Source organism: Meleagris gallopavo, chromosome 2 (assembly GCF_905368555.1).
Source record: "Meleagris gallopavo chromosome 2, MGAL_WU_HG_1.1, whole genome shotgun sequence".
In the NCBI taxonomy this organism is placed as follows: Eukaryota; Metazoa; Chordata; class Aves; order Galliformes; family Phasianidae; genus Meleagris; species Meleagris gallopavo.
This window is the reverse complement of record NC_139405.1, coordinates 13643114-13670525: the sequence shown is the minus strand read 5'-3', so window position 1 is coordinate 13670525 and position 27412 is coordinate 13643114. Positions and strand designations below refer to the sequence as shown.

Below are 27412 nucleotides of genomic sequence, written 5' to 3'. Positions count from 1 at the left end.
TTCAGTCTTAGTAAAGTAGCTCAGTAGCCAATTTTAGTTTGTTTTCTTTTTTCACTGTTTGGCCTTCTTTTGTATTTGGTGGCAAGATAGCATCCAGTGCTAGTAAACATCCCACAGGGTTAAACCTATTTCCCCTGACAAATGAGTGGACTGCAGCACTCAAAAACGCTACTGAAGTCGACACGGTTCGTGTAATTCAGACATTAACACTCTGCAACTTGTGTTCAGTTGCATGTTGAGTTTTCAATACTAAAATACATTACCAGAGACTTTTTTGGGAAGTAAATAATCCATTTGGTGCTGACACAAAGGAAAAAGAGAACATGAAAGACTGACTAATTAAGTGGAAAGCATTCAAATGTGGTAAGAGTTGAGCTGAGTCCCTTGTATCATGTTGAAAATGCAGGGCCAAATTGTTGGATTCAACATATTGTGCTAACATCTCACCTCAAGTTCCTTGAAAGAGGAACAGTTCTATGAGAGTCATTTTTAAGCACAGGTGTATCCACCCTGATCTCTTGTATGGTAGAACCGCCTGTGGATGTGTAGATGTTACTAGCTGTTGGGCTTAATTTTATCTTGCTGTCTGGTATATTGCTAAGTTTTGTCTGGATGAAGCTGTTTCATTCAGAGCAGAAAGTTAATAATGCAGCAATATTTCTTTTTAGGTTGTTTTACCTACCCTGGCATGTTTGAGGCTAGCAGTGTATGAGGAAGGAGGGAAATTTATTGGCCATCGGATATTACCAGTTTCAGCAATTCGACCAGGTAAACCCCTTTCTCCATTGAAGCAGACGTTGTATAGTGAAAAGAAAAAGCAAATCCAAATTCCAACTACTGTAGTTTACCAGCAACCTTGTAGATTTATACGATCTGAGAATTTGAATAATATATTTCAACTTTGAAAAGGAAAATACCATATTTCACCAGAAATGTAAATTTCTAATCAACCAGAAAAAACATCAGAATTAAATATCAAAGGTGTGGTTGGTACTTGCTGATCCTTAGTAGATTTAAAAAAAAAATTAAAAAAACATCTTTTTGAGAGTGGAGATGGCTGGGAATGAAAACAAAAGATGCTCCGGTAGTGTAATTTTAATATGCATGCAACAACTGACCTGTATGCAAGTTGTAGCTCTGCAAAACCTTTAAATCAGTCTCAAATTACTTAAGCTGTCATTGTCAAATATTAAGAATATATATAAAAAATAATTCCTGGCCTCTTCCAAATCATATTATTACCACTATTATAATTAATGGGCACTTGAATGAAAATTGTAATTTTCCAGATCAAGAGACTTGTTAAATATTTTGCTTCAGAAAGGTACAATGACATTGGCATTTTGAGCAGAAAAAAGTGTCTGACTTCAATACCAACTTTCCAGTGAGGGGAGGGGAGGAATCTAAACTAGGGCAAGCATATGGGCCATAAACATACTTCCAGTGGAAAGTATCTTTCACAGTGAAAAAGGAAGAATATCTTCTTACACTATACCTGATCTAGTTGATTCCAGCAGTAACACATAACTTACATGTCCCTGTATCTAGCAGTTGTTGTCCATATTATTCCTCAAGACCTTAGCTGAGGTACTATCTAAATCAATCTCTAAATCTCTTCCAGTACTTTCTAGATCCCCTCTTATGGCCAGTGATGTCAGGGCTTTTCTAAGAACTCCAAGCCATCCTGCCTTGGCTGGTGTGGGTCATGTGGCCTCACTGTGAGCATGGTCAGGTAGATGGATGTGACTGCTGGGCATCCACTGCTCTGAGGATTTCCTCAGTGGTCATAATTTCTCTTTCCTTTCTCCCTTCCCTCCTCTCTTCCACTGTTGGCCACACATTCCTGGCTGTTGTGCCAGCTCTACTGATCTCCATACCTCTTTGTGAGCAAGCTTAGATTATCAGTACAGCAGAAAATTCCATTTTTATGCTAGGTATATTTTCTGCTGGGTTAATGGATAAGCTTGCTTCATGGCAGATCCGTGTAGCTCCAGAGGAAGACGTGATGGGTGAGAGAAAAGGGAGTTGTGAAGGATTTCCATCATCTGGTGGAAGTGAGCTCTTACCAGGGCTGATCCCTTTCTGCGGCACTTACCCTTCGTGTGGCACAGAGTCCTTTCAGCAGAGCATTAAATCACATTCGTGCTTTTAAGTTTGTGCTTTTTAGAACAGAATCATACTGTGTTAAATCATACGAGCACTTTTGAGAGCTTTTATCCTCAGGCATTTTATTCTGTCCTTTTGACTCCGGTATTTGTTTACAGCATGAGATGGAGAACAGCGTGTTGGTTTTAGTCTTTTGTACGTGCTGAAAATTTGCTGGAGGAACTAGAGGGGACTGAGAAACCTTTGTAGTATAAAATTTAGCTCTTTTCTGAGACATTATTGAAAACCATCATACTGTCACACAGTATTGTCATTATTCTCAAAGCAAGAATTTAGCTGTTATTTGGAGAGGGAGTTGCTTCGATCAGCCAAGTGAGGATCCCTCCAGATAAACTCATCCTGCTTGTGTCTTGTATTTTACAACTACCCGTATGTTTGGCTCTGTACTTGTCCCTTCAGACAACAGCTTCAGCCATCATGTAGGAGACAAAGGATGCAGCTTTGCCACACTGAAGACAATTTGCTGGGACTGGAAGTCCATTTCTCCCTTTCCTCCCAGCAATCCCATTGTTTTATTTAAACTAAGCAGTATGGTGAGGCATTTGAGGGAGCTACACTGAAGGAGGACTCTGAGAAATTTCTGATGTTCGCATTTTCCAAAGTTTAGGTTGCTGGGCTGTCTGTCCACAGAGTCAGGCAAGTCAGGCAGTGGGTGGCCAGGAGAAGAGGCTTGGGGCTGCCAAATCCATGATTCTTTGCCATTTACTTGGCTAATCTGCACTGCAGTGCTGTATATGTACATGTGTTACAGGACAACTGTCTTTCAAAACTGTCTGAAAATGTTCCTTATTCAGATGTATGCCTACAGTTTGTCACATGACAGGATTCACCCCTCACACACTTTGTAGATAGAGTGCTACATTGTCTGTATTTTTAATTAGGGATTACATCACTGATCTCAATTTTACTTGTCAGTTTGGATTCCTGAGTACTACAACGGTCACTTTTGAAAACATAGCAAGAGCTGTGAAACAAACAACCAAATAAAACTCCAGTAAAAATCAGTACAGGAGAAAACATTCAAAATTATATTAATGACAATGTTTAGCATTATTCAGAGATGTGAAAATAAAGTGTAAATACTATTTTAAGCTGCAGTGTCATGTGCCTTTCAAACAGTCCCTTGTCTGCATACTTACTTATCTCTGAAACCCTTTAGGTAAATCTTACCCTGGTAGAAGTCCCTGGGGTTGCTGGCTCATTTGGAGCCAAACTATAAATAATAAATGTTAACACAATTGCATTGGACATATCCATAGAAGAGTTTTTGCTCTGAACTGGTTCATTCTTATTTTACAGGCTACCACTACATCTGTTTGAGGAATGAGAGGAACCAACCTTTGACACTGCCAGCTCTCTTTGTGTACATAGAGGTCAAAGACTATGTGCCTGATACTTACGCAGGTAATACTGTGAAAAAAAGGTATTCTGTATAGTACTTCTGTTGTTTTTATTTCTAAAATGACAACATTTTTAGTAGTGTTCCTTTCTGTGCCTCATGTGAAGTAAAATCCAAGTTGGGTGTAAGCTTTGAAAAGCTATCATAAAACACTATGTTCAGAAATGCGCATCCACATGACCCAAGCAGAAAGTCAGAGAGGGTACATTAGAGTACTTGCATGTGGTGATATACTGTCATTCACTACTGTTTCTATGACTTAGAAGTATCTCTCAGTGGCAGATCTGTAGGAAAAATACAGCATCTTAAAGCCTGAAGAGCGTATAACATAAGAGGTTTGGAATTGATGTATTTGCATTATTTCTAGATGTGATCGAGGCCTTATCCAATCCAATCAGATATGTAAACTTGATGGAGCAGAGAGCTAAGCAGTTGGCAGCACTGACTCTGGAAGATGAAGAAGAGGTAAAGAAAGAGGTAAGGGAGGTTTTACGAGTCTCTGCAAATTACACTGCAGTGTTTAAAGGTATCTACTTCGCTTAGAAAGTCCTTGGAATTGTGTGTGTTGATTGCTTAAATCATGCAAACATCTTGCAAACATCTCATCCAGAATGAGACTAGAGTGTATGAGTGCACAGCAGCACTGTGCTGTGTGTGTTCCACTGAAAGAAGCGTGTTTTGCAAGGCACACAGTACTGTTCAGAGGTAAAGACACACTGAAAGCTGATTGGGAAACTGAGTTAGGTTTTTGCTGATGTGCAGCATTTTATGTAGCAGATAAAGTAATTGTAAGTCATTGCCTGTTGTTTTCCAGGGTGGTGCTGAAATTGCCCTTACAAAAATAACAATGCTGTACCAGCAGCTTTGCCTGAAAGTATTGTACAGTATTTCAGGCTCTATTTATTGCTCTTTGTTGTACATACAATTGCATAGATGTAATTTTGAGCGTAATTCATCATGCTGACAGTTTAGCTTTGACTTCCAATGAAGTCTATGTTCCTCCAGATGTTCAGCCTCTCTTCCAGACATTATCACTGTGACACCTTCAGCATGCTTTGAGAATATCAACCTTGTATTTTGAATATTGCTTGTGTCAGACATTAGGCGTGTTGCAAGAATCAAAAGGCACTCTGCAGGGGCCTCTAGCAAAGATGAATGCTTCAAAATCCTAAACTGCCCTCAGCTACGCTAACTGCCTTCTTCAATTCTCAAACGTGCAAAGCATCATTGAACTAGATTTTGTAACCAATAATACATTCCCAAAGCAGACCAGAAAATTGAAAGTCATTACAATTCAGTGGCCAACAATTTACTCTTTGTGCAGTGTCACAAGTTCGGCTGAATGAGGACACTATGAAATGCTCAGTAGTATCTTAGATAGCTATCTAGGACACTCTACACATGAGATTCTATTTTAATAGCAAAGTCTTTTTTTAACATAATCCTTTAAATACCTTAGAGGTCATTTTTACTTTTGAAAAAAAAGTCCAGATTTCTCTGGTCTGTACAGGCTTGTTTGTTTGAAAAATTTTATCATGCAGTATCTTCTTAAGTAAGTGCAAAGATGGAAAGCTGAGTTATAGTGCTTTGGTAGTGTCAAGGAGCTTCAAAGCTTTTGGGATAAAGGAGCGAGCTTTAGAGTAGTAGAGAAATATTTTTTAAAAGAAAACTGTAGTAATTGCAGTGGAGCATTTACTAAAAATGTATAACCATTCAATTAGATGCAGTAGAAATGAACAGGTAAAAAATTTCCACTCAAAATGGCAATCTAAGTATACCATTGTTACTATCTATTTATAAACTATGATTCTAGATAAGATAATTGGCAGCTGAGCTGTGCTTGGAAATCCTGAGTTGCCTGATCATATCTGATGAAACATTTTCTTCAGCAGTCAGTAGGGCTGACTGATTTGTTTGCTTACACTTGCCCACGAGAACCACACTGATTAATAACGACAAGCACATTCACTGGCAAATAGCTAAATAATTCTGAGTATGTTTGCCAGATAATGTACGTGTAAGTACACCTGGATTCAATTTCCCTATGTACAGTTTCTATCTATACCCTATTAATGTTTGCATCTAAATCTGTGCTGCCTCCAAGCACATACCCCCTCCACACACTCCTTCCCCTCTTCTCACTCACATTTATGTATCTGAGCTGCATTCTTGTGTCTATCAGAGGAAAATTGAATGTTTTTCTTTGCGACCTAGAAGTTTAAGCTGCAACTTGCTTGGTAGGAAGTTCCCCTGACTTCTTACAAAACAGTGGTCAAAAAAGACATCTAATAGTGAATTGTTTTGAATGAAGAAGTGCACCTTTCTCTAAGCTTCAAATTATACTGTCTGTTAATTATTATGTACAGCACCTATTCTGTTTGTTTTGTAGTATTCCCATTATGAATTACAGTGGTCAGTAACAGAAATTAACTACGTACAGTAAGGGAAATTAAATTAATCTGACACTTGTCATAGAAAGATTGCTTATACTTTGCCAAGAAAGAGCCAAACTGATTTCAGGGCTTTCCACCTAGTTTGGCAGTGCAGCACAGATGTACTCAGTACTAGAAGAGGATCTCCTAATCCCAATACATCGCAACTCTTTTTCTCTGCAGAAATAAAAATACAGCCCATATAAATAAGTACTTGTGTGAGTATGTATCTTTCAACTTAGTAAACATACTGTCTTGCAAAAGACATGGCAATGTGTAGAATACAAACTATTTTCTGTGAATATTGAAACTATAAATTCTTGGGCTGGATTGCATCATATTTTAAAAAAAGCCTAGAATGTTCTCCACTAGGGGAAAATTATGTTTACTTTACTATTCTGTGTGATGAATTATGAGAAGAGAAAGTGCTTTTTAATGAGATTAGATTGCTTGATGCAGTGAAAATTACTCTTTATTCACTTCCTGATCCTGTCTCACATTTCTGCCTTAGTTTCTGAAACCAGCTGTTTTATGTCCCGAACTGACAGGCTATATTAATAGTTTCTCAACAAGCTGCAATGCAGCATTTCACATACAGATACAGAAGAAGACAATACCCATTTTCCACGCAATGACTTTTAGGGTGCTAACTTGCCAGAAGATAGGAATCCTAGCATTATGTGTGTTAAATATTGATGATCTATATAGCAATATTTTTTTTTATGTCATACTAATGAATTGAGAATTTCTTTGAGAATTGTATTTTAAGGGGAATTGAGGGAATAACCATGTCTCTGTGAGTTGGTCACAGCTACAGCTTTTGCCAGTCGCATTGCTCTACTGTCAGAAATGCTGGCTAGGTCACGTTTGTCCTTATTTTATTGCAGTCATCGCTGCTTTGAAGAAGTAAAGTTTTTGGTATTAATTAATTTTGGCATCATGTTTCTGACTACAGAATCTCTCTCCTATAACTTCGGTAGAAATAAGCTGTTGAGACAATTCTTTTTGCAATATAAACTGTGTTGTGAGGGCCAAGATGAAAGAAATCTGCAGCAGGAGCAGCACAAAGCAGATCAAAATTATTTTGTCTCAGCTGATACAGTGCAGGCTGTTATTTTGCAAGTGTGGAGTAATCAAGAGGGAAAAAAAAAAAACACCAACTGTGGTATCCTGCCTCTGCATGTAATGTGATTACCAACAAAGACTGAAATGGAAGCAGCTGAAAGAACATATCCAAGACTACCCTGAGACACCATGGCAACTGGCCCCTTGCAGGGACAGCAAGAAGCAGGGCTTGGTCATTTCAGAAGTAAAATTGCTTCCAGTGACCTACTGTTTGTACTGTACTCACCCTATCATTTACAAACCTGATGGCCATGAAGAAAATTGTAAAGTGTTTAGTGCATAATGAAATGCATACTGTAAGCCTGAGCTTTTAGAAAACTAGAAAGAAAGAAAAGATTGTAGAAAATGCTTAAATATTTGGATACCACAGGTGAATTTATGCAGCAGGATGGAAGTACTGTTTACATATTATCCTTGCAGTGTAATTACAAGAATGTAAGATCTTGGGAATCGCAAGTATGTCTCTGTGCTGTAAAAACAGTGAATAATGATTGTGTTGCGGATGTATGAAATTTCAAAGTAATTTTATATGCTCATTTTGTTCACAGCAAGAATCTAAGTAGCATTTTTGTGCAACCTTCTCCATTATGCCTAGAAAAGCATTGTGGCAGAGAACAGTGCTTTTCAATAAAAAACAGATTTCATATCTGGTGCAGTTAATATATACTGTACTGAAAAATGTCCCTGATGAGTTATACCTGCTTAAAATACTTCTAAAGAATAATACATGCTCTATTTCTTCTTGAAATTTACCCTGCAAAAATGTACTGCCTGGGCTACTGTGGCTCTTAAAGATACCTTTTCCTTTTTCCTTTTTCCTTTTTCCTTTTTTTCCTTTTTCCTTTTTCCTTTTTTTCCTTTTTTTCCTTTTTTTCCTTTTTCCTTTTTCTTCTTTCCTGTTAAAAGTAGCCTGTACTTAACATTTATAGACTCTTACAATTGTGAAGTAGACTAAAGTAGATCTGGAAATTTTTAAGACTGTTAGTTGGAAAGAGTAATGTAAATTCTTATGTATTTTCAGGTGGACCACGGAGATGCACCATCTGAAGCTAACAGTGAACCTAGGCCAGCACCAGCAGAAAATGGAGTAAATCACACTGCCTCTCTTACACCAAAACCAGCAACTCAGGTTGTCCATAGCCAACCAACACCAGGTAAAAAAAAAACAAACAAGCAAAACAAACTAAAAACCGTCTTTTCAAAATAAATCTGGGTATTAATTTTTATGTACTTTACATTTCAAGAACAACATTTTATTTGGTGTTTTCTTATTTTGTTTTTTTTTTTTTTGATGGTGGGGAGGTGGTGAGAACATGGTGATCTTTGTTTGATCTGCTTTTTTTGTTGTTGTTTGCTTTGTTTTTATAAATTTGGTGGACAAATTCCCAGTCTGCTGTTAGGGCCAATCTTCTTCAAATATAGAAATATATTCTATTTAAGAGCTGCTTTTCTGGTATTCTGTATTGATTTATTTCCTGTAATAAATGGATGTTAAACAACAGTGCTTATAGTTTAATGACTGAAGACTTCATAGCCTTGTTCAGTAGCTTCTTCCTCATAAATGAGACAAGTGTGGTGGTGATCTCTGTGTTTCTTTTCTCAGATAATTAATGAATTCTTGTATCAGTATACATCCTATATCACATACCACAGTTTAATATGCATTTAGATGACACAGTAATGGCTGTTGTTTTAAAACAGTTGGTATTAGTCATCTCTTTTACTTCTAGGTTTGGTGAAAGCACCTGCAAAGACAGAAGATCTTATTCAGAGTGTCCTCACAGGTATTAAATATACAGTTTATACTGTACAAATGATACACTTTTTGCCAAGAGAAACATATTTTCTGTGAAATGGTCCATCTGGTTTAGACACTCTTTTGAATAGTTGTGACTGCAATAACTCATAGAAAATGTACATACCATGTCTTCTTCCTCAGCTGTGATGCTATTAAATGTTTGAGCACATGCTTCTTGAGATCACTGTCGGGTTTGCTAAGAATTATTCCATTGTTGCATTCTTGTAGGGACCCCCCCAGAAAACCAAAACAGCACTATTATCTGAACAGAAGCTAACTTTGCACTGAATATTGTCAATAGTAGTGAACCCATTTTATCTCCACTAGACTTGCAGTGGTCCCATCACTCCTACAACATTGAAATTACCCTGTTAGGTAACGCAGACTGACCCTGCTTTGCAACTGGGAGTCATGTCCTTCAGCTTGGAAACAAATTTTAGATTGCAGATCTCCTACCTCTTTTTTTTTTTTTTTTCCTTTAATTATTTTTCCTACATTTCCTTACACTTGATCTTTTGTGAGATCTAGAAAGGAGTCTTCAGTCTGGCTTCTTTTCCTTCTTCACTTTTTTTTTTATTGCTGATTTGGAGTGAGCGTGTGCAGGTTGTGATAGCAGACACTGAACTTGAGCTGTGATCTGGGTTCACAAAGCTTGACAGTGACAGCCCTGGATTGCATTTGCCTACTGACTTCGTTAGACTGGCAGACAACTGGCCATGAGTCTCCATCATGACAGAAGTGAAATCACTCCCAGAATTCCATGATGATACGAGGGCAGATGCCCAAAGCCAGTGCCCACATCAAGGCAGAAGGGCAGGCAGCTGAAGTGCTGTTTGTGAAGGGAGTTTATCATGCTGTGTGACCCATCCAGAGAGAAGGCAGTCCTGAGGTGTTGGTGCAGTTCCTACAAAAAAGGGTAGTGATCATATTTGTGCAAGATGGTATAATTACATGTCAGGCTGATGGGAATCTTTTGCATCTGAAGGGGATGAGGGAAGAAAGTACGTGGTTTTTATTTTGCTGGTCATGTTGGTGCTTTAGGCTTTCAACTCGCTTCCTACTCTGAATTGAATTTGCCTAAGTATTTTCAATAAGTTTAGCTTCTTTTCAGAGAATTCTGCTCGGTTAGTTTCAGCTAGCACATTTCACTTGCCAGCAGTAAAACAAGCGTTCTTTGTTTCATTTCAGCTGATGGTGTTCTTTGATTAAAATCATATGTTAATAGAAAATTGAAGTTGCTTTTGTTATTGTCCTTGTAGAAGTGGAAGCACAGACTATTGAAGAGCTAAAACAACAAAAGTCGTTTGTTAAGCTTCAGAAGAAGCACTACAAAGAAATGAAGGACCTTGTTAAGAGGCACCACAAGAAAACCACTGATCTTATCAAAGAGCACACTGCAAAGTATAATGAAATCCAAAATGACTATCTGCGACGAAGAGCAGTTTTAGAAAAAACAGCAAAAAGAGACAGTAAGAAAAGGTAAATGCATTTTCTTTCTTTTATGATAGATAATTAATATGGAGGGGACTCTAAAAGCACAGAAAAAATCAAGCCAGAAGATTTGTAGATAAAATCAAGTCAGAGGATTTGGAGATAAAATGATGTCAGGTTTTTTGATATGAAAATCATCAGATAAAAAGTCCTTTCTGATATCCTGCTTCTCTGCCAAAAGTCAGATAAGTTGTTCACAATTTTAAAACTCTTTTCCCGTAAACAAGATCATACAATATTTATCTTGGAGCTTTTCTTAGATCTCTGCTATGGGTAGGAGATTCAGCTCTACTGGCAACAGCAACCAGTAGCTAGGTGGTGAATTTAATCACTGATGGTGACATTGAGCTTCCCCTACATACTGGTATAGTTCAGGAACCAGAACACAGTGTGAAAGAACTGAAACCTAACTGGATAATGTGTTTACATTCTTAATCAGATCAATTGTGGTATGTTTTATCACAGCACCCCATCATCTCCCATTCTGACCTGCTTTAGGAGGAATATCAGTTCAGTGCTGGTTGAAATCAGCATCAATAGTGAAACTTCTGCCCCACACCTTATAATGCAGCTTTATAAAGTAGGTCTTTTTTTCCAGCAAGGAGAAAGTTTTGCAGTCAGCACATAATCTTGCTGATACTGAGCAACTAATTTTCCCTAGGCAAGCACAGTGTGCTGCCAGATGGTGGAGCAAGACCCAAGTGTTATTTGTGTTTAGAGCAATAGAGCAAATATTTTGAAGTTCTGGATGGCGAGCATTGTCTCCACATTAGAACCTTGGAAAAAAATTATGCCACTACAAAAAGGATCAGCCCTATAGTTAGGTAAAAGAAATACTTAACAGTTACTAGCATTTGTGGTTTAAGTGGTGATTGATCCTGGCCACTTGGGAATATCTTAATGATTGCTTTGCTTTGCCTCTGCATGCACACTCCTTCGGTTCTATCTCTCTTTCTCAGTCTCTCATTGCCATGGGTGTGCTGATACCAATTTATATTATTTGCTTAGATAATAAAGGAGAGTCATATTTGTATTATCAGTTTGAAATGTTTGACTATTGGGACTCATTTATTTTTCCACAATTTTTCTCTTATTCACATGATAAGGGACTGTGTGTTGCAGAAGATCATTCTTAGCTCCTGGCAAAACAAATGCACATGTAGGTACCACCTGTGTCTAATACTGTTAAAACAGTATTAGAATGGCAAAAGATACCATCCTAAATTTTTCTTTCTCACAAGTGCATCTTTCTTAGTCTAGCACAATCTATTTTTTGAAGTAATTAAAAGAAAAAAGCCCTTTAACTTTTGCATAGAATTGAAATAGCTGCAGTTCTTAAGCATAAAGACATTGAACAAGGTTTAAAAAAAATTACTTGGTGCTTTTGGTAGGGACTGTTGAAGAAAAATGTGCAAGTATGCTCTGGCTACTGCTGCTGTACTCTTAATTGTAAGTGACTGTGATTCAGTCCATGACTTGTCCCTAGGAAGGAGCTCACTCACTTAAAGACTGGCTGCCAACTGCAAATACAGTGATATTTATTTGCTGTATTTTCCATCATCAATTTGTGTGACAGATAGTGGCAGACAAAATTATATCATGTTACTTTTTTTCTTTGGCATACTCTATTCAACTTTATGCCGAAAAACAAACTGAATAAACAGAATGACTCATCTGTCTTTGACTAGAAAGGATTTTGTTTATTTTGTTATGGTTTGACCATAAATCATTCATGGTATCAGGCAATAAATGCAGTCGGCTATGTGGAGCTGTCATAGTGATTTCAGAGATGTGTAGTTTTATGTACAGATACTGAAATATCTGAAGTTTAAAAAATCTGATGTTGAATTTTTAAAGAGCAGGAGTGTGTATTGAAGGCTTTTCAGATTTGCAAGTTTAAATTGTCCCAAGCAGAAGACTTTTTTATAGAATACTGTCTCTCAAGGAGTAAGGTAGTTTTTACTGTTTTAAATCATAACTCTAGCTGTTTACCTTCAACTGCAAAGTATGAAGCGCTACTTCGTAAGGAATTCCTGTGCCAGATTTCCATACAAATATGTTGCCTCTGATCAGAAGCAATGAGTGCTTTGTGCCCATGCCTAAAATTGGGCCTACATTCAGTAAAGCCGATGTCTGTGGGACAGTTGAACTATTTACTGATCACAAACACATGTACTATGCTGGTGCAGTTCCGAAGTTTCTATTTAATAATCATGTCCCTTAAAAGACAGTATTTTAGAGACTAGCCCCATTTCTTTTTCCTAAAAATACAAGAGAAATATCAACTTGAAAATATACAGTGCAACGGCATTATTTGCTGATTAACATTCATCAGTGTTGTCTTGTGCCTCTGTATGTAAATTATCCCCACCTACCACACTGATACCACTTAACCGCTTAGTAGAATATTCAAATAACAATACAAGAAATACAAATAGGTTACCTTGGTCTGTATCCTCAGATTGATGGAAGCAGCTTCACAATGTTTCATTTGAAGTTAGGCTGAGTGAAACCAACTGCAAACTTGAACCTGGAAGAGGAGAAGGCAGCCAGTGCAGCAAGTTCTCTGCATTGTAATCTTGCAAATGTCTGAGCAGCAAACTCATTTTTCTCAGTCAGCCCCCTCTGTTCAAACTTCAGCTGTTTTGTCCATCTCATGCACTGTTCCTGAGGTTTCCCAGGCAACTGATTTAACACCTGAGTACAACAGTAAACACAGCAGCCAAGCAGAGACACAACATCATCATATTTTTTAAGAGTGTTTTTCTTGGGTTTAGTTTCCTGCTGGCCTGAGAGTGATACTGTTTCTGCTGTTTATTTTTGCCTTGAGCAATTTGGTGTCTTCATGTCTCCTTTCACCATTACATCTATACTTCTGCCTTAGAAAAAAACAACCACCTGGTTCTCAGTGTTTGCTTTTTTAGCTTTTTCCTTACATTTTTTCTTTACTCCTATGTGTTGCCTTTCTGAGGTTTATTCCCCACTGGGATGTTAAATTTCCTTCTGAAGTCAGGAGTCCATAGAGCACTTTCCTCTGTGTGTGCTATGCATGGCATTTCCTGAAGGGGGAGAAAATACTAAATAAAGGAATGCTCCTAACCATTTTAAGCTTTTTTGTAAATGCAGATGTAAATTATGCTTTTAAATTTATTGCTAAGCATATGCAAGGATGACTGTTTTCAAAATACTTAACATTCACCATTTTTACTGAGGACTGTGAAGCTTTGAAATTCAAGTTAGGTGCCTGGAAGTGGGTAAACAAGTTCTGTGGGTAAATGTTTATATGGTTAATCTTGGCAGTTGTATTTATAGCTCAATTATACTAAGCCTGGTTCACCCCACCATGGCAGGTTTGTAATACAAGGTTTAAAAGCAATACAAATCTCATTAGTAACAACACTGTTTTTCCCTAAAAGATTAAATTAGTGGATTTACTACAGCTAAAGTCATCGTCTTGCCCTGCATGTGATGCCAAAAAACTTATTGATGAACTACATGTTACCAGGTGAAAAACAAGTTTTTGATATGGGGCAGAACAGGCATAGTGGCTTAAAGCCAGTGTGTATGTGTATCTTCACAGATCTGAAACGGGCAGCCCAGACCATGGTTCATCAACTATCGAACAAGAATTGGCTGCCCTTGACTCTGAAATGACCCAGAAGCTAGTCGAGCTGAAGGAAAAGCAACAGCAGCAGCTGCTAAACCTCCGACAGGAGCAGTATTACAGTGAAAAGTACCAGAAGCGAGAGCACATTAAGCTGGTACGTTTGTTACAGCCTCTGCTTTTCTTTAGTGTTTTCTGGGTTAGTAAGTAACGAAACCACTGTGATATAAGAATGGAGTGTTGCTTACTCTTGCTTGGAGTCCATTTCAGAGATGATTTTCTTGTGATCCACTGCAACTCTAAGAAGTTGTTGTGTCACTTTGTCACCAACGCCTCTAATGTACTTGGACGGCCTTGGATAAAAAGCAGAAAGGCAACAGGTTTATTATTACTACCGTGGAGCTGAGTGCTTACCTCTAGTTACATAAGCCTCAATTTATTGCAGCTTTTGGATGATGTTCTCATTTTGTTCTGCCACTTTTTTTTTTTTTTTTTTTCCAGCGTATAACACTGAAGAAGGTAGGATTAGCTGGAAAATAAATAGAAACACCATAAAATAAATAAATGAAAATAGTTTCAAATGTTCTCCAGGGCATAGAGTTATGCCAAAGAGTGTTTCTACTGCAGATGAATGCTTCGAGGGGATACAGGACATAATCTGTATATGGTGAAGAAATAGTTTTCATGCATCAGTCTGAGCTGGCTTGTGTTTTTACAGCTGGAGTTTGGCTGACAACTACAGCAAGATCATAGCCCTCTCACTGCTATAGAAGAGCCTGGACAGATGGCAGCTAATGCTGATGGATGTTCTCAGGCAAAAGAGAACATTTTTAAAGAGTGTTGTGAGAGCATAAACTGTTTCTCAGCTCCGGACAATCCTATCTCACACTTTTTTTTTTTTTATTCTACAATGTTTTACCTCTTTGCTGTTGCGTGAGGTGATTTGTCTGCTCTGTCCTGCCATCCAAGAAGCAGATCATAGGAGTGATATGCCTGGCAGTTGCTCAGCAAGGCCTTCTCACAAATATGTTCCCATGGATCATAGCTCAGAGCTGACACTCCCAAGTGGTGCTCTGTTTATCATCAGTTGCATGTGAGCCATTTCAGTGTTACCCAGCAGGAGTAGCTCCAGTGTGGGTGCGTAGAAATGGTTACCTGTGCTGCAGAGAGAGAGTTCCCATTCAAGTAACAATTGTTGGCTGAATCACAGGGATTTTACTTTTTATTAAAAACAACAACAGCAACAACAAAACATTCTGTACCTACATAGTTGAGCTGATACTGTAAGTTAAGTAATTTCTCATTCCAAAATGAGAAATGGCAGTTCCCAAAGCTAAGTCCCATCTTCTACATAATCCAGTTAGAAAATATCATGATAAATTCATTTTTTAACACAAAATATTCAGATGGTTTTTACCTCCGAGTTCTGCTGGGATTAATATTTGTTGCATATAAAATCTGCCTTGCAAATGAGAGATTCTTTCTGATTTTAGAGCAGAGCCTGTTCTCAGTGTCTTTCTTTTTTATCTAAGGAAAGAAGAGCTGAATGAGACCAGATAGACATTACTATGCATTTCCTGATTTATCTGGTTCATGTGATTTATCACAAACTTTTGGGGAAACTTAGATGCATGTATGATGTTTAGCTGAAAATGTATGTTTCTCTTTCTTGGAATTCTTTTTTTAGCTTATTCAGAAGTTGACAGATGTAGCAGAGGAATGTCAGAACAGCCAGCTAAAGAAACTGAAGGAAACGTGTGAAAAGTAAGGTGCTATTCCCCTTATATAATTGATTACATCTCTTTATGGTTTTCATTTAGATGCATTTTGAAACTAATTTTATTTTTTATGCATTAGAGAAAAGAAAGAATTGAAGAAAAAAATGGACAAGAAGAGGCAGGAGAAGATCACAGAAGCAAAATCCAAGGATAAAAATCAAATGGAAGAGTAAGTGTATTCCTACATTCATATCCTCACACATTTTGGGGGAATGCAAAATTTTTCACTACTGGAAAAATCGAAGTCTCAAGCCTAAATCCAAGCTAGCTTTTAGTCAGATTGCAGTACCTCACCAAAGCAGTGGAGTCCGTCTTACTTCCACTGATATTAATTCGACTTCCTGGGACAAATCTAATCTCCTATTGTACCAACATTGGGAGCCTGTGTGAGCTGCAGAAGTGCTGATGTATGGTATGGGGACATGTCTTTGAGTAGCTTGATGGAGTCAAGATGCTTTTAATCCAAAGACTTTTCTTCTACGTATGACTATAAATAGACTTAGCAACCTCAGTTCTTGAAGGGATTGATTTTACTTTAACTAAGTTTTTATTTCTGATTTATCTTTGCTTCTTAAAGCTGCTATCTAAGAGAAATAGCAGTAATACACTGGAAGGTATGCTCTCTTTGTGGTAAATGCAGTGCTACTGACTCTCCCTCAGTGGCAGTTTTTGCAGCAGGCAGTTAATTCTGGTGAGAGCTGGGCTCTGAGAGTGTGGTTTCTGTGAACCACCAGACAATACAAACTGGAATTATGCAAGTTGGTTATATTCTTCCCAAGGGCTTGGCATCTAGGTTTGTTTGTCCTAATTAATTTGTTTTGGCAAGCTGCACAAGAAGAAAATGGGACATTTTAATCTTTGCCTGTTTGCTGAGATACTCTTTGTTACTAGTCTTTATTTTAGTGACACTTAAGAAGAGTTAAAATTTCACAGAATCTTCAAGTTTGGAAAAGACCTCCAAGATCCTCTAGTCCAACCATCCACCTACCACCAATATTTCCCCACAAAACCATGTCCCTAAATGTTCTTGTATCTAAATGTTTCTTGAGTACCTGCAGGGACAGTGACTCAACCACCTCCCTGAGCAGCCCGTTCCAGCATCTGACCACTCTTTGCAGAGAAGTAATTTTTCCTAATATTCAACTTGAACCTCTCCTGGTGCATTTTAAGGCCATTCCCTCTAGTTCTATTGCTAGGTATATGAGAGAAAAGGCTGACCCCCCTGCTGGCAGCACTATTTCTTAGACAAGCAAGGATGCCATTGGCCTTCTTGGCCAGCTGGGCACACTGCTGGCTCCTGTTCAGCCGATCGTCGACCAATACCCCAGCAGGTCCATTTCCTCTACACAATCTTTCACTCTGCCACTTTGCCCCAAGTCTGTAATGTTACTTGGGGTTGTTGTGGCCAAATTGCAGGACCCAGCACTTGGTCTTGTTGGACTTCATCCCGTTGGCCTTCACCCAGCAATCCAGCCTGTCCACATCCTTCTGGAGGGCCTTCCAACCCCCAGGCAGATCGACAGTTCCTCCCAACTTGGTGTCATCTGCAAACTTACAGAGGGTGCACTCAATCCCCTTGTCCAGGTCATCGTGAAAGATGTTAAAGAGAATAGGCACCAATACAAACCCCTGGAGATTACCACTTGTAACGAAACACTAGCTGGATTTAACTACCTTCACCACCAGTGTCTGGGCCCGGCCATCCAGCCAGTTCTTTACTCAGCAAAGAGTATACCTGCCCAGGCCATGGGCTTCCAGCTTCCCTAGGAAAATACTGTGGAAGACAGTGTCAAAGGCTTTGCTGAAGTCAAGGTAAACAACATCAGCAGCCTTTCCCTCATCCACCAAGTGAGTCATCTGGTCATAGGAGATGAGTTTGGTCAAGCAGGACCTTCCTTTCATGAATCCATGCTGGCTGCACCTTACCACCTGGTTGTCCCACACATGCTATATGATCTCACTCAAGATGGTCTGTTCCATAACCTTTGCTGGCACTGAGGTCAGATTGACAGGCCAGTCGTTCCCTGGATCCTCCTTCCAACCCTTCTTGTAGATAGGAGTCATGCTGGCAACTTGCCAATCCTCTGGGACCTCTCTGGTTAACCCAGTGCTTATTGATAGATGGTGGAAAGTGGCTTGGCAGTCATCTCTGCTAGTTCCCTCAGCGCCCTCAGATGGATCCTGTCTGGTCCTATGAACTTGTGACAGACCGGGTGGAGCAACGGATCTCTCAGTGTTTCCAACTGAACTGTGGAGGTTTATTCTGCTCCCAATCCCAGACTTCCAGGATAGGGGGTAGAGTCTTAAAGACAGATGTAAAGAAGGCATTGAGAACCTCAGCCTTTTTCTTATCCTGGTGGTCACATTCCCCATCACATCCAGTAAAGGATGGAGATTCTCCTTAGCCCTCCTCTTACTGTTAGTATATTTGTTAAAAACAAAATAAAGCAAAACAAACACTTTATTATTATATTATTATATTATTTATATTAATTTATATAGATTTTGGAGCATCTCCATAGAATCTATGTATTTGGTAACAGTAGAAGAAGGTTGCAGAAGCTCATACAATGAACAGCATCAGATAATTTAAGAAACATTATTAAATTTAGAAATATCTTATAAAAATGATAACAGAATGAGAACAATTGATTTTGGAAAAAAAAAAAGGGAGAAATAATATGGTTAGAGCTGGTAAAATAGCATGTGCTCATCTAAGAAAAGTGTGGTTAGTTGTTACAAAAATATTATAGCGGTAAAATCAAAATGCAATAGGAAATTATTTGCTAGCTGAGACGTTAATGAGACACTGGTGAGAAAGGCTCAGAAACAGACATGTGAAAATTCATTTCTGTTTCTCTTTTCATTTTTTCCTCCTCTGTCCCAAGAACTTTCTTTCTCCAGGCTTTTCAGAGAGCCCATGGGAGAGGTAAGATGGGAGCAACATGGGAAACTTGGCTTTCCTCTGCCAAGTGATGCCATTTGTCCTCACTTTTGCAGTTGGGCAGGGCGTAGTTGAGACCTTCTGATGAATCCTGAGTCACCCCTGCTGGACTGTTGCTTCATTAAAGATTTTCTTATGAAAATTTGAAGGAAAAAAAATACAGAGAGAGGAAACATTATGTTAATTGTTCTTAATTATTTTTTCTAATTCTGTGTGTGACTAGGGGTTGTTTAACTACCTTGAACCATCAGATTTTAATGCCACCAGAATAGCTTGCAATTCACTATTAAGCAATTAAGTTTTAGAGCACTGTCCTGAATCTGATCAGATATCCACAAAATGTTATTTTGTGCGCATGTATCTTTTTGAGGGATCTTGTCTTTACCAAAAGTTACCTAGAAGCTGTCTCACTGAGTCACTTTTAAGTAATTTTTTCAAGTTCAGCTTTTTATAGTTCACAGGGCAAAGCTGAGGACCAAAGTTAAGTCCTTCATCAGCAGTAGCATCTACATACTGACAGTTTATTTCACTGCTATACAAAGTGCCACAATGTGGCAGTGTGCATCTGCGTGCACTCCCCTAGGCTGACAATTGGGTCTCAAAAAATGCTGCCATCACCTTGAAGGTATGGCACTTCCCTATGAGAAAAAAAACTATTATGAAAGAGCAGAGGTGTTGCTGCAGTATGTCATGGGGAAATCGAAGCCTGTTACAAAACAAAGCACAGCAAGGAAAAGACAAAATGTTAAATGGGCAGACCCATACATTCAAAACATTGCCTTACTCATTTTGAAGGAAGCTGGGAACATTAAAATGTATTGATGTGATCTTATGGACTAATGTAACTTGTTGATTGCTTTTTCCAGAGAGAAGACTGAAATGATTCGATCATATATCCAGGAGGTGGTGCAATACATAAAAAGGGTATGTCAGGCTGCATGTTTATTTTTCATTTGGGGGGCAAAATGTCACCTTTCATATTTTAGGTTCTGTTTTACACTACAAATTCCAAGCTTCTGTGTAAACACTCCGCTAGTACAGATTTCTAACAGATGCAGTGTAGATTTCTATTGACATTCCACTCAAAGAAAAACTGTAATTTTAGACATATCTTTGTAAGTTTTAGTATTTAAGGTAGGAGGTAGTAATGAGTGCATATTTTAATAAAGTTGTAATTTTTTTTTTTTTCTGATCTGTTGTTTATTCATAGAAAATATACTCCGTGGTTTCTTTGGGATACTAAGAAATGTCTTAATTTTGAGGCTTTTTTAATTGGTGTGCTTTTTCATGAATGTAAAGATTGCATACAGAACTTTTAAAGTCAGTAAAAGTTATTTGTAGAGTATATTTTAAGCTCAAATACACCTGTACAGTTACTGAAATACACAGAGCATTCTGAGAGCTCTGTAAATCAAAGGTGCAGAATTTTATTACAGATGTTAGTATTTCTGTAGCTATACGTGTTTTACATTGGGCTGACAGTATGAACAGCAGTGCTTTGATGTGGGAAGTTGTTATGAAAGTTATACTGCTATTGAATATTCTCTTAGTTTTATTTCAGAGAGAGTTAAATTCAAAAGCTGGCCCATTTTTGCTTACAGAGGCTTTGATTCAGGAAACAACATAAAGAATTAGCAAGTGAAGTATGCTTAATTCCTATTGCAGTTAGGCATATACTTGAGCACTGTATTAGATGGGGCCCAAAATTTGTTAACGTGCTCATTTAGGGCTCTAGGACTTTCTTCTGGGAGCAGGATTCGTCTCACACAGCTCACAGGATAAAAGCTGAAGCAAAATAATACAAACTACTGCTAGAGAAGGGGTGGGAAAAAGAGGGTATGCGGTATCTGAAATGATTTTCTACTGTTTTCTTACAGCTAGAGGATGCTCAGAGTAAAAGACAGGAGAAACTGATAGAAAAACACAAGGAGATTCGTCAGCAAATACTGGATGAAAAGCCCAAGGTAAAGAGTTTTAAACAATATTATAAAAAATGATCTTCAGGAAATAAAGTATTCTATATAGCATGTAAGTTTATATTTAAACACATGAAAGTCCATACATAACACCGTGGCTATTTTCTTTTAATACTCAGAATGTAAAAAAGGTAAATCAAGTAGCAGCCTAGTGAGGAGCACCACTACAAGTCAGGTGTCATAAAGCCGGGTTTATGTATTATTACTCATGATATCATTAAAAAGCTCTTGGTGTAACTGGTGCTTCTGACCAGCAGAGTGTGCCCTTCCCTCTAATGTACTTTAGCAGTACGAAAACAAAACACAGTTTACATTGAAAAGAAAAAGAGATATCTTTGTAGCATACTTGCCTCAGATTATTATGATAATGCATTTTTGTGGAAAACAGTAAGAGTTTTCATAGTGTTAGCTTATAATATTCTGTATTGCTTGCTGGATTTCCCTTATTTCATTTCATACAGCTGTGGTATCTGCATGCACTCTTCTGAAATACTGTTTCTGATCCAAAATGTTGTGGGCTGACTCCTGCTCCTAGTGAAGTTGGTGGTAGTTTTGCCAATGACTTCAGTGGAGAAGGTTTGGAGTCTTCTCTTGTGCATGATTTTTCTGCAGGAAGAGAGGTTACTGTATAACCAGACTGTCACACAGATACCTTTTTTCAGCAGAGCTCATATCCAAGTATGGCTCTTCAAAGCCCATTGTGTCATCTCTGCTTTCATTATTTCTCCACTTGCTCAAGTATGTGTTCTAGGCTTCACTTTAATTTCTTGTCTGTGTCTGCAGTCCTATTGTTTACATGTTTGTATTACAACTTGAATTTCAGTATTGGATGTCATCTAATTGGTGTTGTCATGTCATTTCTGTGAGTTACCAAGAGAACAAATTAGGCTAAGGTCTGCATAGCTAGAAATTTACAGTAACTTAGAAAAATAAGTATGTCTGCATTTCTGATTTCCTACTCTCATTTTAAAAATGATTTTTGTAAGTTGCTGGAACTTATCATGTTATGGGCATCTGGGTCTAAAAAACGCGCAGAATATTATGGTTTGTATTTGATGTTACAGGATCGTGAGCTTCTCAGGCATGTGAACTAAGAAAAATGGAATTTAAATGCTGATGTATTTCAAAGAACAATCTCATAGTACTTCACAAATACTTGAACACAGTTACTTGTGCATCCTTTTTAACTTGATGTTTTTAGACTTTATTGATTTGCTCATTAATAGCAAATCTGCACTGAAAATGTGTTGCTCAGGACTTGGGTTGCATTTTGAAAGGTTATGGTGGACTGATAGCATTAAACTCCTCAGCTGTCCGTGTGCCAAGCATTAGATCATGGCACAGAGCAGCTCCAGATCCCTTGTCTTTCCCTGCCTCTGGCCATCAGTGACAGCACTGCAACAATCAGCACTCCTCAGTCAGTGCTCTCAGGTTCTCCAGAATAAATCCTCTACTGTAATGTGCCTAACAGAGCCTTGCTGCTTTTTTTTCTTTCCTTTCCCACCTACTGAAATGGGCAGAATTTTGCTGAATTTGTGATGGTATGTGTTGTTTGTTGGCGTAAGAGGATTTAGGCAAAACATAATAACTCATTTTATTAAGGTGTTATTTTTTTCTTCGTGTTCATATTTCATATTCATATCCACCTCATAAGCTTCCTTAGTGACAGGGCATGCAATATAGAATAGATCAAACTCATTCCCAGCTGAGAACCACCAGTGTATTTTATGCATACAGCAGCCTGTCTAGGGACAGCTTTTTTAATAGGCTGGGCTTGGATGCTTCAGTGTCGAAACACCCACTACAATTTATGCTAGCTGTGTCAAAAGGGTTTTCTGGCAGTATCAACAGCTCCTAAACAAAACGTTAAATATGAGGGAAAGAATTTTTAGTATTGTTACAATAATTCCATTGGAGACAGATTGGCCATCATCAATCACTGTCCTGTGGTTATTTATTACTGACTCAGTTTGTTGTGCTATGACTTTGTGCACAGTGCTCTGTCAAAACCGGGAAGAACATTGTTTCATTTCAAAAAGTGTTGGCAACAGACTGCCATACTAGTGAGATAATTTATTTCTTTTTCTTTTTTAAGTATGAGTTTGCAGCCTCCTTTGTCATAGTGCGTGTAGGTCACCAGAGGAAAGCTTGCTTTAGAGTGCTGACTTTCAACCAACAGCTTAAAGAAACTGCCCAAACTTGATGCAAATTAGTTCCCCACACTGAAGGCAGGCACTCTTTGTTTAATTTTAAAATATTGTGCTGATAGATGAAAGCACTGAAAGCAGAACTGATTCACATGCTGAAACTCTGCTTTTCCACCATATAACATCTTTTTAATGTTTAGATGTGAGACTGTTTTTGAACCTTGGTCTGCTGGGCTATTATGTAGAATATACGGGTTTTTTCCCTTGGAAGAATTGGAGATCAGGTAATGTTAGGCAAAAGTATGGAAATAATTCTTCAAGTAGTGGTGCCGCTGACAGATGAGCCCTAAATCTCCTACTGTGTCTTTGTAAGTAATTAGAGCATCTTTTATAAGTGTTGTCCATTTTGTTGTTGTCAATGTTGAATAACGTCATCAAATCTCTTTTTGTGTGTGTAGAAACAAGGTAACCATTTGCACAACCATGTTTAGGAAAGGAGAAATATCCCTTCTCCTTACAACAGTAAGCCACTTCAGTTCTAGGGTCTTCCTTTCATTCCGTCAGGCTGGGAAGGACCTCCAAGGTCTTTACTCTCAGGACTGGCTGCTTTTACAGAAGGTCAAATAGGTTAAAAAAAATCTAACTTGAGTGCCATTGTAGTGAACACACAGTGGAAACGAAGTTCAAATGGTCTCATGCTGTCCTTTTCCTAACAGCATCATTGCTAAGTAAAGCCATATGTATTTTCTTCTTTTTTCTTTATGTGTACATTATCTACTTGCTATTTTATCATCAGCAACAGCTTGTGTTTTTTTCTGCTCTGTTCCAATTCTTTGTCTTCTTTTCTTAGTCTTAATACACATTAAGCTTGTCCTGTCCATATCTTCTTCCCCTTGCTCATCTTTTCTATGTACTATGGAAGTGCCATAGAAAAAGCTCTTTACACCACAGTACTGAATTCTGCACATCAGAGTGTGATTTTAGATTCTTCTTTACAGTGTGTTTGCCACTCACTACCTAAGCACAAGAGAGTGTGTTGAGGATGAGTATGCATCTCAATTTTTGTCCTTGACAGCCTGTGCATCACATTAAACATAAATCAGGTGTGTTTCCTTCCTCCCATTCTTGCCTCCAATTTCATTGTAATTACAAAAATCAATACACATGAGGCATGACAAGGAATTAATTATTTTTCCAAGAGTTGACTGAGTTACAGTAAATAGACCCTAGCCTCCTTTAATTGAAATCAGTGAGGCTTTTGTTATTGAGGCTCATGGGCTAGAGTTACACTTGAATACCAACACTAACTTAGTCTTTTGGGCTCCTGAAATCAGTCCCAGCTCCCCATTGCATTAACTGGAGTCTTTGAGCTTCAGTGGACCATGGTCTTAGATCCAGAGCTGTCAAGGGCAGTGCAGGTCGTGCACTTCCTGGGTTTTGTAGCTCATGTTCATGCTTCTGCTTGCACTTCTACTGCCCACAACACCAGCACAGCCAAGGCCTGCCACATGGTGTGGGCTTTTCTAGCAATGTGGAAGATGCACAATTCTGGGTAAGGCTTGAAAAAGGCACAACGGATCTGTAACAGAGCCACAGGCTGTGCAGACTTTATTGTGTTACGTCTCTGTGGTCTTTTACTGAATGAAAAAAATGTAGCCTTAAGGTAGAAAATTTCTTTTTCCTCTCAAAAAATACAGTGAGAACAATTCTTTAAAATTATAAATCAGTTATTGATAATGGAAAATAAAAGCCCTCTGCTGCATACTAACTCATTTCAAAGAAGACACATTTATTATTTCACAGTTTGACATGTATAGTTGTGCCCAGTGAGAGTTGGCACTTCTGTATCCAATCAATAATTAATATTAGCACTGTCCCTGAAAAATTTATGGGTCCTAAAAATGACACATAGTCATATTATAGCAAAAATGAAATGATGTACATTCTTTATAACAGTAAGCCACTTTAATTCTAGGGTCTTCCTTTCATTCCATCAGGCTGGGAAGGACCTCTAAGGTCTTTATTCTCAGGACTGGCTGCTTTTACAGTCACGTATCCTCTAAGCCTGTTTTTGAAATACTGCTGCCCAGTGACTCCTTCCGACTGATAATATTTGGAAATTCGGTGAATGATTTCATAGATTTCAGATAAATGCTTCTTGATTCCTTAAAATATCTTTGCAAAGGTGAAAGCTTGTCAGATTTGTTTTATGTAAAGCTTTGTGTCCATCTTCATGCAGATAGTGGTGTGAAACAGAGCTGTTGCTGCCAGTTGGGTCAGCAGAATCACCTCTAACTTCTGAAAGTCAAATACAGCAAATGTATTTCACAGTACTCTTAGATTTGATTTCAGTTAACCTCCGAGCACAGAGCTGATCTATTAGCTCATCTGGAAGAGAGCAGTTCTTAGGAACTTTGATGACTATTCCAGTGTCATTTCAGCTCACTGCATAATTCACAATAACAATGCATTGTCCACCAAAATCCCTTTTTTGTCCTTCATACCTCTGTAGGAAGCCAAAATGTCTTTTGATTTAGCTGTGTTTCAATTCAAACCTTTCCAAATGCATTCCAGTTTAACCATAGGCGATCATTCAAGAATTTCAGAGAAGGCATTTGGAGGAAAAGTTTATTTCAGTTTACCAAGTTTCATGGGACCTTGCACTGCATGGATTTGGTTTAGGTAAAAGTGATTTCTTCTGTTAATTCTTTCAGTTTAAACATTACCAAGTTTAAAAGGAAATTTCTCTTGAATCTGTTGCTGCTAAGCTAAAAAGATTGATGGCAGTAACTGCTGGGAAAAAAAACAAAAACGCAAGTAGAAGGTTTGAAAATAATTTACCGTTTGTTTCATTGCTTGACTTTGGGTTTTGGTGCTTGTATATTCATCAGAAGGGAGTAATAAAATGCTTTTCTGCCTCATTAAATGGGCAACAATATGGAGAAATGAATGGAATTTACCCTCATTGAACAACAAGTATTTCAAAGGACTGTTTGTAAATGAAAATGTTTGGACTGTATTTCTAAATCTTCCTGTGACTTGATCCTTAAGTATCTGGCATCTTCCCACTTCTAGAGCAGAGACTGCATTTACGTTGGAGGATGCAGCTTTCATGCAGCATTCACTTGATCTTTGCACGTTGCCCAGCACCTCTCATCATCAAGTTCTAAGTGGCAGTCAGTCTAATTATCTGATCAGCTTTGAGTGGTTTACGCCCTGATATTTCTTTAAATGCTTTATTAGTGTGACTGTGAGGGAGTCCCCAGTTGCAGAGTGAGATTATTTTTCAGGAAGCAAGGTTGTCTTTTTTTTTTTTTTTTTTTTTTTTCTGTTTCTCCCAGTAGATGAAGTGCAGAACGCACTTACCTTAGGTCTGTGAATTGAATGGTAAATAATCTTGCTTCACTCGTTAAAATGGAATAAGCTGACCTTTATCTTACATCAATTTGTTGCCAATAAAGCTTCCTTAAATTCTCTGAACTAGCTCATAAGTAGGCCTGAGATCAAAACACTTCAGTCCAAATAACAGCATGCTCTAAGGAATATTTTTGAGTAAGACCTTGCTTGTTTGCTTGCTTACTTGTTTGTTTATATTTTTTCTTCACAGATTCAAATTTTTAATGATCAGTTATTTTTCCAGCAGAATAAATATTGCTGTGTGAGCAATGAATATCAGGTCACAAAAGATGTATCTAAAAATTTGAGGTGGTATTTATTGTGTTAGTTAAATGTCTTCCCATATTAGTCTCACAGATATTCGTATGTCATGGGAAGACACATGAATACTAACTTTCAAATCAACAGTATCACATTTCCAATGCAAATATGCTTTTTAAATTTAAATTGATTTTAAATAAATAAAAAAAAATACAAACCTATTGCAGTAAGAATGTAAGTATGAAAAAGCATCTTAGTGAAAAGAGACAAAACATAAGAAATAAGATTGCTGTTTGTTGGTAGAAAGTGTCAGATTTCACACATATATTCTTTCTAATGGAAACCAGACAAAGTTTTGGGTGTCCTACAAGGCTGAAACAAAAGAAAATAAATGATTTGAGAAAGCACACTTTTTTTCACTTTACCCTACCATAAATACAAAGAAAGCTAGCAGAGTCAACGGTGATTTAAACTGGTGTGACTGGAGGCAGAGTATGGTGTATAATGGCGGTTATGTGGCAGATTTGCTTTCTGAGGGTTAGTGAGATTTTCCTGGATGACATGCTGATACATGAGCACTATGATTTTTTTTTATTTATTTATTTATTTATTTATTTATTTTAAAGAAAAAAACTGTTGTTATCTACTCAATTAGCCTTTCTGACCAACCTCAGAAAGCCAAAAATCAAAGCAGATTGCTGTTACCCCCTTTGCTTGGTACAACCCAACACGGGGAGAGGCCTCACCTCTCAGAACCTCCCCTTTGGCTGTAAAGAAGGCAAATAACCTGAATTCAGTGACAGTGCCCCCTCGATTCCATCCTTTCATTGGCAAGAAGTGCAGCAGCACTCAAGTCTGGTTTGGGGACAACACAGAGGTTCGTATGTGACAGACC

The 27412-nt window shown here is 38.0% G+C and overlaps 1 protein-coding gene and 1 long non-coding RNA gene across 3 annotated transcripts in view; one reads left to right on the top strand and one right to left on the bottom strand.

Moving 5' to 3' along the window:
* PLCB1 (phospholipase C beta 1) overlaps nucleotides 1-27412 on the top strand; it is a 377774-nt gene that overhangs the window by 295432 nt on the left and 54930 nt on the right. For both annotated transcript variants that reach the window (XM_085218976.1, XM_085218977.1), the window contains exons 21-31: nucleotides 669-768; nucleotides 3466-3570; nucleotides 3933-4042; nucleotides 8144-8276; nucleotides 8853-8906; nucleotides 10180-10399; nucleotides 13992-14172; nucleotides 15703-15779; nucleotides 15873-15962; nucleotides 19604-19661; nucleotides 20615-20701. In XM_085218976.1, the coding sequence (XP_085075102.1) occupies nucleotides 669-768; nucleotides 3466-3570; nucleotides 3933-4042; nucleotides 8144-8276; nucleotides 8853-8906; nucleotides 10180-10399; nucleotides 13992-14172; nucleotides 15703-15779; nucleotides 15873-15962; nucleotides 19604-19661; nucleotides 20615-20701 (1215 nt within the window). The remainder of the gene's footprint in view (nucleotides 1-668; nucleotides 769-3465; nucleotides 3571-3932; nucleotides 4043-8143; nucleotides 8277-8852; nucleotides 8907-10179; nucleotides 10400-13991; nucleotides 14173-15702; nucleotides 15780-15872; nucleotides 15963-19603; nucleotides 19662-20614; nucleotides 20702-27412) is intronic.
* On the bottom strand, nucleotides 7965-13469 carry LOC146544870 (uncharacterized). Its single transcript, XR_014881882.1, has 2 exons — nucleotides 12855-13469; nucleotides 7965-9824 (listed from the first exon to the last, which is right to left on the bottom strand). It is a non-coding gene; the product is annotated as an uncharacterized LOC146544870 (long non-coding RNA).